This window comes from Saccopteryx leptura, chromosome 5 (assembly GCF_036850995.1).
Source record: "Saccopteryx leptura isolate mSacLep1 chromosome 5, mSacLep1_pri_phased_curated, whole genome shotgun sequence".
Lineage (NCBI taxonomy): Eukaryota > Metazoa > Chordata > Mammalia > Chiroptera > Emballonuridae > Saccopteryx > Saccopteryx leptura.
Genome location: NC_089507.1, coordinates 202,066,251 through 202,081,343, shown reverse-complemented (window position 1 = coordinate 202,081,343; position 15,093 = coordinate 202,066,251). Strand labels below are relative to the sequence as shown.

The following is a 15,093-nucleotide window of genomic DNA, read 5'->3' as shown; positions in this document are numbered from 1 at the left end:
AATATTCCACCACATAAATCCCATACTACACTGCTCACAAAAATTAGGGGATATTTCAAAAGAATATGAAGTGTTGAAATATCCCCTAATTTTTGTGAGCAGTGTATTTACTCATTCCTTCATCAGTGGGTACTGAGGTTGCTTCCACTTTTTTTGGCCATTGTAAATAATGCTGCTCTGAACATGGGTGCACAAATATCTCTTTGAGACGCTGCTTCCAATTCTTTAAAAAAAAATTTTTTTATTTATAAAGAGTGAGAGAGAAAGTGAGAGACACAGAGAGAGAGAGAGAGAGAGAGAGAGAGAGAGAAACATCGATTTGTTGTTCCACTTCACTTATGCATTCATTAGTTAACTCCTGCGTGTGCCCTGACGAGGGATTGAACTGGCAACCTTGGTATTATTGGGATGACCCAGCCAGAGCTCTGCTTCCAACTCTTTTGGATATTTACCCAGAAGTGGAATTGCTAGATCATATGGTAATTCTATTTTTACTTTCCTAAAAAAAATAATTTTTGGCCCTGGCCGGTTGGCTCAGGGGTAGAGCATCGGCCTGGCGTGCAGGAGTCCCGGGTTCGATTCTCGGCCAGGGCACACAGGAGAAGCGCCCATCTGCTTCTCCACCCCTCCCCCTCCTTCCTCTCTGTCTCTCTCTTCCCCTCCCGCAGCCGAGGCTCCATTGGAGCAGTTTGCCCGGGCGCTGAGGATGGTTCTGTGGCCTCTGCCTCAGGCGCTAGAATGGCTCTGATTGCGGCAGAGCGACGCCCCAAGATGGGCAGAGCATCGCCCCCTGGTGGTCATGCCGGAGTCTGTCTGACTGCCTCCCCATTTCCAGCTTTGGAAAAATGGAAAAAAATTTTTAAATAAAAATAAATAAAAAATAATTTTCTATATAGCATTTGCACCATTTTCCATTCCCCACAACAGTACACAAAGGTTCCCGTTTCTCCACATCCTCATCGACACTTGTTAGAGGCAAAACTGTTTAGAACTGAAATTCTGGCTGTACTCCACCCCTCCCTAACACCGTAAAGACCATGAAGTGGGTTTTGTTTGCTGTTTGTCTTTCTTCCCAAATAGAATGGAGAATATGGGCCCCATTTTGCTTAGTGTGCAGTCCTCAGCGCCTAGTCTAAGACGAGCCTTCCGTATGACAGAAGATGCAGCTTAGGGGCTATTTGCTGAATGAATGAAAGAATGAACCTTCTCAATTTGACAGCTAATGAACCAACGGAGATAAGATAATGGATGTAGAAAGAGACAAACACACCCACTCCTGAATTCCAACTCTGGTGCCCACCGTGAAGTCACATTTCTTAGATCCTATATTCTCCTTTGGAAAACGGAGGTGACAATACTTTTCACATCATAAAGAGTAAACACCACGGCATACATGTGTTTCCTAACACAACACTTGATACGTCAACGGAGGCTTCACTGTAAAGCACTGTATATAAATACAAGGTACTCTTACTATTCAAGTCTAATTCTTCACACCAACCCACCCACAGAAGTAAATCACTGACACACACTCACTGACGTTTCTATTGAAAAAATTATCTGAATGGAACAAAATACAAAATAATATCACAATACAGAAAGAAGCCATGCAATTTGTTTGCCTATTATTTAGGGATATATTTTTCTTTTTTTCACACTGTTTTTTGGTTAGAATTCCACTGACTAACAAAAATGTAGTTGTGGGGACTCCTGCGTGTGCAGGAAGGACATTATTGGGACATGATTTGGTCATGGTTGGAGTGGATGCTACAAGGATTCTCTCAGACAAAAAAAAAAGGGGGGAATTCTGGAGATAAGACAATATTGTAAAGACACTAAGTGTTCCCAAGGTAAGAAGTCAATGCCATGCTGACCTTCACCTTACATAGTTTTTGACTAGACATCGACAAAATGAATCTAAATTTCACTGAATTCATATGTAAACATAGCCCCAAAACTTTGATAATAAACAATGATGAGGTTATATGGGTATGTTCACTCTGACAATTCATAAAGCTGGCTGTTCACATATGACTTACGGACTTTCTATACGTACACTACACTTCTAGAAACACTTATGTTTACAAGTTGGAGGAGATGGAAGATGAGAGACGCCTGTCTTATATAAACATGCTATGGCTGGATGGGGGTACTGCCCCAGATAAAGGGAAAACACTACCTTACATGCTAGCCCAGGGCAGGCAAAGCCTGTTCCGGGATCCAGCACACCTTGGGGCAGAGAGAAATGGCCATCAGATAATCTGACGGGAAGCCATCTTCATTCTGGCCCAGACCTAGCTGGTGGGTCTGGCAGTGGTCACTTTGTCAAACAGTCTCTCCTCCATGCTGTCTTTTTGTGGGACAATTTCCATTTAAAACATGTGAATGCTTTGCCCCAGCAATTTCAGTTCCTGGCCTCTCTCAAGTTGACCTAGATTGGTGCACACGATTGGATGCGCAGCCGTCTTCACTGCGGTGCATATGACGCGATTTGGAAAATTGGGAACAAACTCCATGTCCATCAGGAGGGGAATGGCGAAAGAAATTATGTCCACCCATAGAACTGGTTATTTCATGTGACCATTCAAAAGAGTAATAAGACAGGTTTATTCATTCAATAAATATTGATTGAGCACCTACTATGAGCCGGAACCAGTTTTTGGCACTGGGGATTGAGCAGAGGACAAAACAGTCTCTACCTTCACGGGGATCACATTTTAGTAGGGTTAACAGTCTGTGAACAAAGAACCAATAAAAATATAATGAGATTCAAAGTAAGAAATACTGGGAAGCAAAACAAAGGCTCGTGAGGCATGTGGCGTTTTACATGGAGTGTTATACACCGCCCCTCTGAGGGGGCGACCGCGGAGCTTTATTGGAGGGTCTTCAATCACAAAGAAGAGGTCACCAAGAAATATTACAGTTAAAAAACAAAAGTTAAGGCCTGACCAGGTGCTGGTGCAGTGGACAGAGCGTCGGACTGGGACACGGAGGACCCAGGTTTGAAACCTCGAAGTCACCAGCTTGAGCACGGGTTCAACCGGCTTGAGTACAAGCTCACGGGCTTGAGCGCGGGGTCGCTGGCTTGAGTGTGGGATCATAGACATGACCCCATGGTCGCTGGCTTGAGTCCAAAGGTCACTAGCTTGAAGCTCAAGGTCGCCAGCTTGAGCCCAAGGTCGCTGGCTTGAGCAAGGGCTCACTCGCTCTGCTGTAGCTCCCCAGTCCAGGCACATGTGAGAACGCAATCAATGAACAACTAAGGAGCTGCAACAAAGAATTGATGCTTCTCATCTCTCTCCCTTCCTGTCTGCCTGTCCCTATTTGTCCCTCTTTCTGACTCGCTCTATATTTCTGTCAAAAAAATAAAAAATAAAACAAAAGTAAGGCCCTGGCCAGGTAGCTCAGTTGGTTAGAGCATTGTCCTGATAGGCCAAGGTTGTGGGTTCGATCCTCAGTCAGGGCACATACAAGAATAACCAAAGAGTACATAAATAAATGTAACAACAAATTAAAGAAGCTGGGTTAGAAGCAGCTTAAGGTTCAGAGCATAAACCTTGGGGTAAAAAGGCTTGGTGTTCACATGCCAGCTAGCTCCCTGGGTGTTTGTGGCCTCGGGCAAGCAGTGGCTTTGGTGGCTTGTTCCTCGGCCCTAGAGCAGCGGAACCAGGGGATTTTGTTCTCCCCAGGGTCATCTGGCAATGCCTGGTGACATTACTGGTCATCACCACTAGGGAGGAAACGGTGAACTGAATATTCTACAGTTTACAGAGGACAACCACCTTCCCCTCTCCTGTACAAAGAATTCTCCAGCCCCAAATGCCAAGAGTTAAGGTTGAGAAAGGGTGCTCTAGACGAAGGAATGATGTCTACCTTGCAGGGTTGAGGACTAATCATGTACAGTGTGCTTAATTAGTACAGCTCCTGGCACAGTACAAGCCCTTAATAAATGGGAACTAGTATTTTTTATGACCGGACTTCCTCTAAATTAAAAAAAAAATTTTGAGTGGGGAGGAAGTAGCAGTACTACTTGGGAGTCAATTTGGCCGAACTGTGAACTCTGGTGGCAGGAGAGCCTTGCTCTTTTTAACAGCAAGCCTGGTCCCCACAGGGCGTCTGTGTCAGCTAATCGGAAACGCGGGCGAAGGGTTCCTCGTCCCCCGGGTTTTTCCTGTCTTCAGACTCCTCCCCGGTCACTAGTTCAGGAGCCGTTCCTGCTGCTGGCTTCTCCTTGGTCAGCGCAGCTGTCTTTCTCTGGTGGGCACCTCCCTCTGCTTCAAGAACACACTGAGGTCTCTCCTGCTGGGAATCCAAGATCAAACTGCCAGCCCGCTTTTCCCTCTTCCCATGAAATTCAAGAGACGCCAGCACAGAGTGCCGCTTCGTGTCCTCCTCTCTCGGCCGGCCAACGGCCGAGTGCCTCCTCCTCCAAGTTCAACAAAACGGATCTGCCACGTGACCTCGTCCTCCCCGCTGCTCCTTTATCTTTGTTCCTCATCTTCCATCCGCCTTTGCCACATCCTTACTGTGGACCACACCCTTGAACATCTCTTCCCTTGACTTTCCTGTCCTATCCTGTGGCCCACACCCTTGAACATCTCTTCCCTTGACTTTCCTGTCCTGTCCTTGGTGTTCCTCTGGCCTCTCTTCCTGTCTGCTCTGCTTCCTCACCCTCTTCTCAGCTCTTACTGAGTGGAGATCTTGGAGGCTCTCTCCAAGCTTCCTGGCTTCCTATCCCTGCAGCTCACCGGCGCCCTGCTCAGCCATCTCCAGCTCACCCACACCTCAGGGACACCTGCTCTACCTGCCCACGTGGCCCACAGATGCCTCCTTTACAGCCCTGATCGAGGTTGGAATTTTAATACTCTCCACCTGGGTGGCGCAGGGGGCGAGAGGGAGAAGGACAGTAAGCTTATGACACGGACCCTGTCTTATTGCTGATCATTCTATCCCTACCATGTAGGCACACAACTGTACACTCGTTACATATTAGTGAGCGGCGAACATCCATATGATTATAATCTCTGAGCAGAATCAGGCAGATGGCAAACTGTGGACTGGTCCCAAAGGACCTTCTGGACCCAAACTTCATGGACCCTCACCCCTCCCCTTGCCCAGGGGTCTTGACTTGGGTATCACCCTGGGCTGATTCTTGAGAGAAAACCCAGGTATGAAGGAGGCCTGGATAGCACAGTGAGGTTTGGTGCTTTTGCTACATGGGTCGTTTTTCACTCAACTGGTCTGGCTGCAGGGTTCGGGCGGGCAGTACTTCTCTTAGGGACACCCAGGGGTCAGCTGAGCAGAGTAGAAGCCAAGTGCTTGAAGGAACACACGAAGGAGAACACCCCTAAGAAAGGAAAGGCCCCCAAGAAGCCAAACTGTCCTAGAAAAGAGAGACAACCACCATGGCTTGGTTCTTGAATATGTATTTTTTACTGAAAAAATCATTCATAAATTAACATACAAAAATGTACAAACACATGAGTAAATAATGTAATGACAAAGGACTATCTTTGTGAAAAGTGTTTTTTTTAAAACATCTTTAGATTTCAGTGCAAAAGTGTACCCCTGGCACCTCTTAAAACATAAGAACAAGCTAAAAAAACAACAACCACAAAACGTAGTGATGGAAATAAGCTAGCTACGTTCAATGTCATCGTCAATGGTGAGTGGATACAATCAATACATGTAGCTGTTGCTCAGTTATTGTCTGTGGTAGAGGAGCTCCAACAAGAGCCCCTGTAATGTCAAGATGAATATTTCTGCAAATAACTGCATCCCCCCCCCAAAAAGTATGAAAGGAGAAGCCTTTCCCTGTCCGCAAGAGTCAAAAACAAGAATGATTGAAGGGGTCAGCCATCAGTAGCCTTAAAGAATTTCAGCTGCCTAAGTATGCACAAGGTCACATTTGGTTATTGTTCTTCTTTTTTGTTTTAACATGAGAATTCCACACCATTAACAGCCCTCGGGCCTGGCTGTATGCTTTAACACTGTAGTTCCCCACACAATACTCAGCTTGGTGGGTAAATGACTAACAGTGCACAGTAAGAGATTTCACACTAATGATACCAACTTACACGTGGTTGCCAAGATAACTGAAGTGACCTCAGGAGACCTTTCCTTTTTGTCCTCAATACATTTTCTTTTTGAAATCAGGTGTTAGCCTTTTGCCAACATTGGTGGTAAATATGTTTAAAAAAAAGCTTCAAATAAGATCACTTTACAACACTGCCAAGTATCAGGCAGTCTGTCCTGGCCAATTCTTTCAAATGGCATCATAGTTCTGTCACACTGAAAGCAGCTCAGCCTTCAGTGACGTCAGCTGGAAGAGAGGAGAACAGGGGAGAAGGGTGAAAAGCCCAAGGACAGCACAGAGGTCAGGGGGGTGCGGGGTGGGCTGTGAGGGGGGAGTGCAGGGGGGTGCGGGGGGGGGGGGCTGTGAGGGGGGAGTACAGGGGGGTGCTGTGAGGGGGGTGTGGGGTGGGCTGTGAGGGGGGAGTGCAGGGGGGTGCTGGGGGGCTGTGAGGGGGGGAGTACAGGGGGGTGTGAGGAGGCTGTGAGGGGGGAGTGCAGGGGTGTGTGCAGGTGTGAGGGGGGTGCAGGGGGGGCTGTGAGGGGGGTGTGGGGCGGGTGTGAGGAGGCTGTGAGGGGGGAGTGCAGGGGGATGTGCAGGTGTGAGGGGGGTGCAGGGGGGCTGTGAGGGGGGAGTGCAGGGGGGTGTGGGGTGGGTGTGAGGGGGCGGGTGTGAGGGGGGAGTACAGGGGGTGTGAGGGGGCTGTGAGGGGGGAGTGCAGGGGGGGGTTGCGGACAGAAAGCGGAAAATAATCTTTATTGCTATATGCACCATACATCAAAGGAAAACCAAACAAAGTCTGTAATGTTCCCTCGTGAAGGTCTTTTAAAGCACAAACGTCTCAAATTCTTTTAAAACCTATGATACAACTTACTGGCATTTTCAAGGGCGGCGGCAGCCTGCTCTCTCATATGAGCCAGTAAGAACTCTGCAATGCAATTGATTTTCTAAATATCACTCTGTTCTTCAAAAGAACAAAATTGTGAACGAAAACAAGGCCTGGCCCATCACTCCCACAGCTTGTGGGGATCATATGTCCATGGAGCCAACACATGCAATGGAAAAACCCCAACCCACACATGTGTACACAAATATATCCCTACACGCACATCCATGTAAACCATGAAAATTAAGCAAGTTGAAGGCAAACAAGGCAATTAAAAAAAATACTAAGTACTCTTCAGAAAGTACTCCCAATCACAATATATAAATATGTTTTATGGAATAGGAGAGGACAAAACTGGCATTTTTCAGAATTCTGCAGAAGTCAACAGGGACTGTGAGTTAAGGGATTTGGCTCAGGGGAAAAACAGAGAGGCACAAATTCAAATGCAATTTAGAATCTGACTTCAGAGAGCACACGGGGTGTGAAGAGAGCTCAGCTCCTGCACCCTGGAGCTTTGTTAGTCTGATTGCAAAGCTCTGATTCGGGCAGCCTGGACCCCAGCTGACCCACAGCACACAAGTGTCACCGCTCCTGGCTGCGTTCTCCACCATTCGACTGCTCATTAGTTCTATACACTGATTACAATGTTTCCAGAAACCAAAAAAAAAGGGGGGGGGAGAAGGGAATATTCAGAGGAATCACTGAAGCTAGTTGGTAATTTAGGCACAGGTTTAAAAAATTGTGACCATGTTCCACAAGAGCAAATATTAAATTAAATTAAAATGAAGAGGGGGTGGGGAGGAATGCCATCAGCCGTCCGCTCTGTCTGATGATGAAAGGAGCAGGGCGTGCGCGGGGAGCCTCCCTGGAAGAGTCTGCTCTGAGCAGGGAGAGCCCCTGCAGTAGGACGGCAGCCTCCCGGTCAGCAGAAGGCTGCAGAGAGCACATCCACCGACAGGGGAGAACCCAGGTCAGCAGAAGGCTGCGGAGAGCACGTCCACCCGACAGGGGAGAACCCAGGTCAGCAGAAGACTGCGGAGAGCACATCCACCCGACAGGGGAGAACCCAGGTCAGCAGAAGACCGTGGAGAGCACATCCACCCGACAGGGGAGAACCCAGAGCAGCAGAAGGCTGCGGAGAGCACATCCACCCGACAGGGGAGAACCCAGGTCAGCAGAAGACTGCGGAGAGCACATCCACCCGACAGGGGAGAACCCAGGTCAGCAGAAGACCGTGGAGAGCACATCCACCCGACAGGGGAGAACCCAGAGCAGCAGAAGGCTGCGGAGAGCACGTCCACCCGACAGGGGAGAACCCAGAGCAGCGTCAGGGCGGTGATCCTGGAAGAAGGGGGTGGGTGGGGCCGGAGGGAGCTGCCAGGGACAAAGATTGGACTATTGTGTTCTTTTGTGACATGCCCTAAATCCACTCCCTTCCAAAGTGACAGCAATTTGGGAGATGGAGTCTTCCATTGTTTTTTAACTGAGTTCCTGCATTTGCCAACCAAATAAGTGATCTACTAATATAAATCCTCAGTTTGAATTGAAGCCAGCTATAAAATTAAATTTAAAAAAGGCATTTTACATGGCTTATTTACAATTATACTTCTTCAAGAAGTGATTATTACATGTCTATTTATCTTCCCCAATCCCTCCCCTCCACCCTCAATCCCCACCCAAAGCAGGTAATTTTTTGTAAAAAAATGAAACCAAAGAGAACACCAGAGATGAAGAATGGTGTGTGGAGTTTCATTTGCTCTTCCTAAAACACAGCTGCCCTGTGGTGGGTTTGCCTCTCTGCTCCAAAGGCCATTCGCAGGAACAGGCTCTGGGGCAGGCCCACGGCGGATCACAGTTCCGGCTCCGGAGATTGTGGCTAAGGGTGACGTTGGGTAGGGGACGGGGAGAAGAGCAGCAGGACAGACATCCGTCTTGTGGAAATCGAAAGCTAGTCCTGAAAAGAAGCCCCTGAGCTGACCCCTCAGTCCCAGCGGGTCCGACAGTGAAGGCGTTTTGTGCGTGTCCTCTGCTCACATTTTCCCTTGAACCCTGGGATCCTTCATTGGACACGGCATTTCTACTTCTCTTCCTCTGTGGAGCCCAAGACATCTCATCAGGCTGCTTTCTCGGTGGTGGTGGGTAAAGCAAACATAGATTCTCTCCTTATCTCAGTACTCGGTCACCTGAGCCAGCTCGGGTGTCAAGTTGACAGTAATGTTTTTATACAAGGCGTCATATGTGATGTTTGCAAAGTAGTTCAAGTTGTTGAGGCCGTCCAGCCCCTGCCGCTCTTTGGACTTCCTCAGCAGAGCATACCTGTTGATGCAGAGAACAGAGGCAGCTCTGAGCAAGGGTCCAAGCTCCTCACGACAGGATGGAGCAGGACAGACCACAGGAGCATGCGCATGAGGTGACTAGCCATTCAGTTACTCTATGCTGAATGTTGTCATTATTATTAGCAACACCTCCTATTTCATGCCAGATGCTTTACTTATTACATATTTCATTTAATGCATCTACCCCTTAAGCAAACAAGGAAACCAAGGTTCATGACGTTGGATGACTTGCCCAAGGTTACTGAGTGGGCAGCGGGCGTAAGGTGCTGACGCATCAGATGGGAAGGCTCAGAGTCTGTATTCAGTGCCGTTACCCCCATGAAGACGCAGTTCACGCGGTCAGAAACAGCTCTCCAGAGAGCAGTCCTCCCCACCCCCACCCCGGTTAACAAAAGACAAAGAGCCACCCTTGAAAATGCAGAAATGTCACTCTGTCCACACGCCCCAACGAGCTCAACCTGGGATTTACGTGTTGAAAGCAGAGAGGGTATTAAAGCAACTGCAACCACACACACAGAAGCCCAGCGACACCCTCCAGGACGCGAGCTTGCAGGTGCCCACTCCGCTGCGTCACGTTGGTGTAAGCCAGAGACCTGACCCATGTGGACGTTGCCCCACTCTCTGAAGGCTACAGAGGAGATTTCAAATCTTAACGTGCAGAATGAGCGATTTCCTTAAAAGATCTTACAATCAAAGTTTTCACCAAGTCTGATTTCACCGTTAAACATCTGTCTCAAAGTTAAATTAAAACATGCACGGAACTACAGAACAGCTGTCAGAACAGAACCTTGCAGAGAGACTGGAGAGTAGGACGAGGGGTTGTAACGTGCTCTGGGACATCTGGAAATGCGAAGCACAGAGGATATTTGCAAGAGAAGCAAATAAATGGCACCAACCTTCCAAGAAATTGGACTTCTCCTCGGTGGTGATGAGGAATGGACTTGTACTTCCCCGTGTCACCTTCCGGCCGGCTCACAGAATAGCCAGCATTCTGCACTCTGTCCGAGACAAAGAGAATGTTCAGGTAAAATGATCAAGTCCTACGGGTGCCCAAACCTAGGCGGAGGTTCAGAACCCCAAGTTGAACAGAACTTCCTCTACATCTAAGTATTCAATTGCCTATATCCTCTGGATAAAATTCATGATTTTAAAAAAGAAATCTACAATACAAAAAAGTTTTGGAAAAAGAAAACAAATTCGAAATTTTTGAGTGTAAGAACTGACATGGGTTCTCAGTGGCAGGTCCCGAGCAGGTGAGTGCACACCCACTCCCTCTTGCTGGCTTGCTTGGGTCCCATGCAAAATATCTTTCTCATGGGTGGACAGCCCTTTCCCTTCCGTAAGCCACCACGAAGCAAGTCAACAAAGTCAGAGTTGTGTTTTCCCTGCTTACGCAGAACTATGTCTCTGCCCACCTCCCCCGTCACTGCAGAGATGAATGAATTTACATGACAATCTCTACATGTAAAACTTCACAATTTATAAAAAGTCACTATGAGGGAAACAGAATTTAGAAAAGGTGTTCAGAATATTACCCTAATATGATAAAGATAGGATTTCCCAAGCTGGGTCTGCTGGGAACTTAATGGGGCTCTAAGAAATCATTAACAGACTTTGGATTCTATGTAAAATTAATGGTCATTTTCGTATTATTTCAATATCCTTCTGACTCTGAATTACACTCTCATTTGATAAAGTATACATGGAATGCCCACTGTGTGCCTGGAACCGTGCAGGATGCTGAAGGGAAGCCAGCCACTGTTCCTGCACTGAACTACCCCCACCCCCACCCCCACCCCCACCCCGAGCTGGGGCTGGAGAGAGGTGAGAATTGTGACAGATGTCCCTGGAGAGACGGACTGGCTACAAGGAGCAGGCAAACCAGTTAAGGGTATGGAAACACTCTTCATCCCCCCCAGGTTCCTAGGAAACCTAAATTAGAAGGTCGATGCTTTATCCACTGCGCCACCACAGGTCAGTAAATTAGAAGGATGAGATGCCACGTTTACCTATCAGATGGAACAAGAACTGTCCGGAGCTGCTCTGTCCAGTGCAGTAGCCACGAGCCACTTGTGGCTACTGCAGGGCTAAAACGTGGCCACAGTTCTAAGGTTGCTTATTTCCAGTGCTGGCAGGGGTATAAGGAAAGGCGCACGCTGGTGCGCCATTGGTCAGGAGCTTTTTGTAATCTTTTTTGAAGGAAAATTTGGCAATAACCATCAAAACTTAAAGTACATTTACTTCTTGACTCTACAGTTCCACAATTAGGAATTTAATCTAAAGATATAGTTGCACATGTGAATAAAGAATGCTCAAGATGTAAATGACGAGAGAGGATTAATATAAATTACGGTGTATGTACAAAAAGGAATACTGTGCAATTATTAAAAATAATAAAGTGTTCTCACTACATTAACATGGTGGGAGGTGAGAAGGGATGTGCCTGAGTTGCGTATATATGAATAGAAAGAAGTCCAGATATGGAAACAACCAAAAAGCCCGTCAATAGATGACTGGATAAAGAAGATGTGGCACATATACACTATGGAATACTACTCAGCCATAAGAAATGATGACATCGGATCATTTACAGCAAAATGGTGGGATCTTGATGACATTATACGAAGTGAAATAAGTAAATCAGAAAAAACCAGGAACTGCATTATTCCATATGTAGGTGGGACATAAAAGTGAGACTAAGAGACATTTATAAGAGTGTGGTGGTTACGGGGGGAGGGGGGAGAGGGAGAGGGAAAGGGGGAGGGGCACAAAGAAAACTAGATAGAAGGTGACAGAGGACAATCTGACTTTGGGTGATGGGTATACAACATAACTGAATGACAAGATAACCTGGATATGTTATCTTTGAATATATGTATCCTGATTTATTGATGTCGCCCCATTAAAAAAATAAAATTATTAAAAAAAAAAAAAAAAGAAAGAAAGAAGTCTAGAAACAAACAGCTTGTTAAAATGGCTACTTCCTGAGAATGAAACAGGATGGCAATGGGACTGAGACTCACACTCTTTCCATTATGCACTTTTGTATCACAGGAACGTTTATCAGCAAACATTACTTCATAATTAACAGCCAACACATACTTTCTTTTTAAAAGTCAAGTTAAAAGTAAACAGATACAAGGTGGCAATTCTTTTGCTTATTCATTCCTTAAGTTACTATGTACTTACTCCTACAAATATTAGTTTTCACTACTCACAGGATTTTTCACACATACTTGTGTAATACAAGCCTTATCTGACAGCACGGATAAATCTGTGCTCACAGCACTAACATTCAAGCCCTGGTTTGGAGAGGTTTCAGTGAAATGTGCCGAGTGGAAAACACACACCAGGTTTCAAAGATTTAGTAAGAAAAAACCAATGTCAAATATTTCATTCACATTTTGTATTGATTACATGTCGAAATGATACTGTTTTGGATACATTGTGATAAATACATTAACATATTTTGTTAGTATAGTAAAATTAATTGGACCTCTTTTTCTTTTTTAACCTTTTGAAAGGTGGTTACTAGAACATTTTAAATGGCAAACGTGGCCTGTATTCTATTCATGTAGGACGGCACTGGTCTGGGGAGTAAAGAAGCATTTCCAGAGGAGCCCGGAAGAAGAGTGGTACCTGTTCCACAGGTCGTCGTCCTCTCCGCCCCAACCCCAGAAAGCGTTAGGAAAGCCATTGATTTTCCGAAATTGTTCCACTGTTAAGCCGCTCACTCCGCCAAAGAACTCAGTGTAAGGAAGCCTAAAAGGAGATGGATAGCATCAATCTTTCATGCATTAAAGGGTGATTTTCCTCCAGAGCAGGCCAGCTCACTGGAGAACTCTGTCCTAAGAAAAACAATGCTCTCTGTGCTACTGCCCTGAACCATCTGAAATTGGTTCCTTGTGCTGAGGTGCGTCAACCTGAGTAGCTCATTGAACATGTTTTATAACAGGTTTACTGGGACATAACTGACATGCCATATAATTTACCCATTTCAAGTGCATAATTCAATGATTTTTAGTGTATTCAGAGTTGTGTAACCATGATCACAATCAATCTGAATACATTTCATTACCCCCAAAAGAAGCGTTGTATCCATTAGCAGGTACTCACTCCTTGTATCCCCAACACCCCCAACCCCATGCAACCACTCTTCTTCTTTCTGTTTCTATAGATTGGCCTACAGGGGTCCTCAGATTACAACAGTCTCAACATACAACATTTCGAGTTTATGACCTTCACTCCCATAAAAACTTTAAAAAATTGAAATGTGAATGCTTCGGCTGTTATGGATGCCTCGCAATGCTATAGGCAGGTTTTGGAAGAGAAGTCATCAACCTTCCAGACAAGCCTGGAACAATTCTTTAAGAAGGCAGAGAGGGCTGAAAGAGATCCTGTACCCTCCACGTCAGCTGCTTCTCGAGATGAAACACCTGTAGTGCAGGTAGGATCATCCCCAGCATCTCCTGCATGTTCCCGAGGCAGTCCTGACTCACCTGACCCAGTGTCTCCAGCACCTTCCGCAGGTTCTCCTGCCTCTCCAGCTTCCTCCTCCCAATAGGTCCCTCTCTCCCACCTTGCAATGCCCCTTCCAGTGTGCAAGCCAACCACAGGAATAAAGGTAAGGATTTTTTTTTTTTTTTGCATTTTTCTGAAGCTGGAAACGGGGAGAGACAGTCAGACAGACTCCCGCATGCGCCCAACCGGGATCCACCCGGCATGCCCACCAGGGGCGATGCTCTGCCCACCAGGGGTGACACTCTGCCCACCAGGGGGCGATGCTCTGCCGAGACCAGAGCCACTCTAGCGCCTGGGGCAGAGGCCAAGGAGCCATCCCCAGCGCCCGGGCCATCTTTGCTCCAATGGAGCCTTGGCTGCGGGAGGGGAAGAGAGAGACAGAGAGGAAGGAGGGGGTGGGGGTGGAGAAGCAAATGGGCGCTTCTCCTGTGTGCCCTGGCCAGGAGTCGAACCCGGGTCCCCCGCACACCAGGCCGACGCTCTACCACCGAGCCAACCGGCCAGGGCCAAGGTAAGGATTTTTTTTACACTCATTTTTTTCTGTTACTACAGTACAGTATATTTATGTCCTTTTCTTTTTTCTGTGGCTGAGTTGTGTTTTTATGTTCTAGATTATGATTTTACAACTGTGTTAGGATAGGTGACTTAGGATAGGGTGTGTTTCGACTTACACCAAAATTCGGGTTATGTCACTGACAAAGGAATGGAACTGTTGTAACCTGAGGACCTCCTGTATTCTGGTTATTTCTTATAAATGAAATCATGTAATATGTTGTCTTTTGTAACTAGTTTCTTCCATTTAGCATGTTTCCAAGCTTCATCCACATTGTTGCATGTATCAGTACTTCATTCCTTTATGCTGGCAAACAGAAGTCCACTGTGTGGATCTACTATATTTTGTTTATCCATTCATAAGCTGATGGACATTTGGGGTGGAGCTAACTAGATTTGCTATCTTGGCATCACTCATCATCATTTTAAATTTAACTTCTTTAATTATGAGGCAATGATACTCACAGATACATATACTTATCCAATTTAGTTGCAAAATGCCTTGGCATCTGTCCACATCCATAGTAGTTACGATCACTTTCTGGTATATGATCCACATCATGAAAAATAAGACAGTCCCAGTCCAAGTCCTTCATTGCTTCTTGAAAACCGACATTGAAAAGCATGGCTCGATTAAAGGGTTGGGTGCCAACCTAAAAAGAAGCAGAACTTGATTTTTAAAAGGACTCTTGGAGCAGTCGCTGCTGCCTTGGCCCTGCCTAAAG

The 15,093-nt window shown here is 46.4% G+C and overlaps 1 protein-coding gene and 1 long non-coding RNA gene across 3 annotated transcripts in view; one reads left to right on the top strand and one right to left on the bottom strand.

Moving 5' to 3' along the window:
* Positions 1 to 6,745: 6,745 nt before the first annotated feature.
* LOC136407028 (uncharacterized) lies at positions 6,746 to 8,438 on the top strand. Its single transcript, XR_010751757.1, has 2 exons — positions 6,746 to 8,193; positions 8,273 to 8,438. It is a non-coding gene; the product is annotated as an uncharacterized lncRNA (long non-coding RNA).
* A 225-nt stretch (positions 8,439 to 8,663) lies between these two features.
* The window catches only part of B4GALT5 (beta-1,4-galactosyltransferase 5), a 73,090-nt gene continuing 66,660 nt past the window's right edge, over positions 8,664 to 15,093 (bottom strand). For both annotated transcript variants that reach the window (XM_066387535.1, XM_066387534.1), the window contains exons 6-9: positions 14,834 to 15,021; positions 12,935 to 13,057; positions 10,192 to 10,293; positions 8,664 to 9,275 (exon numbers count right to left, since the gene is read on the bottom strand). In XM_066387535.1, the coding sequence (XP_066243632.1) occupies positions 9,128 to 9,275; positions 10,192 to 10,293; positions 12,935 to 13,057; positions 14,834 to 15,021 (561 nt within the window). In that variant the 3' untranslated portion in view covers positions 8,664 to 9,127. The remainder of the gene's footprint in view (positions 9,276 to 10,191; positions 10,294 to 12,934; positions 13,058 to 14,833; positions 15,022 to 15,093) is intronic.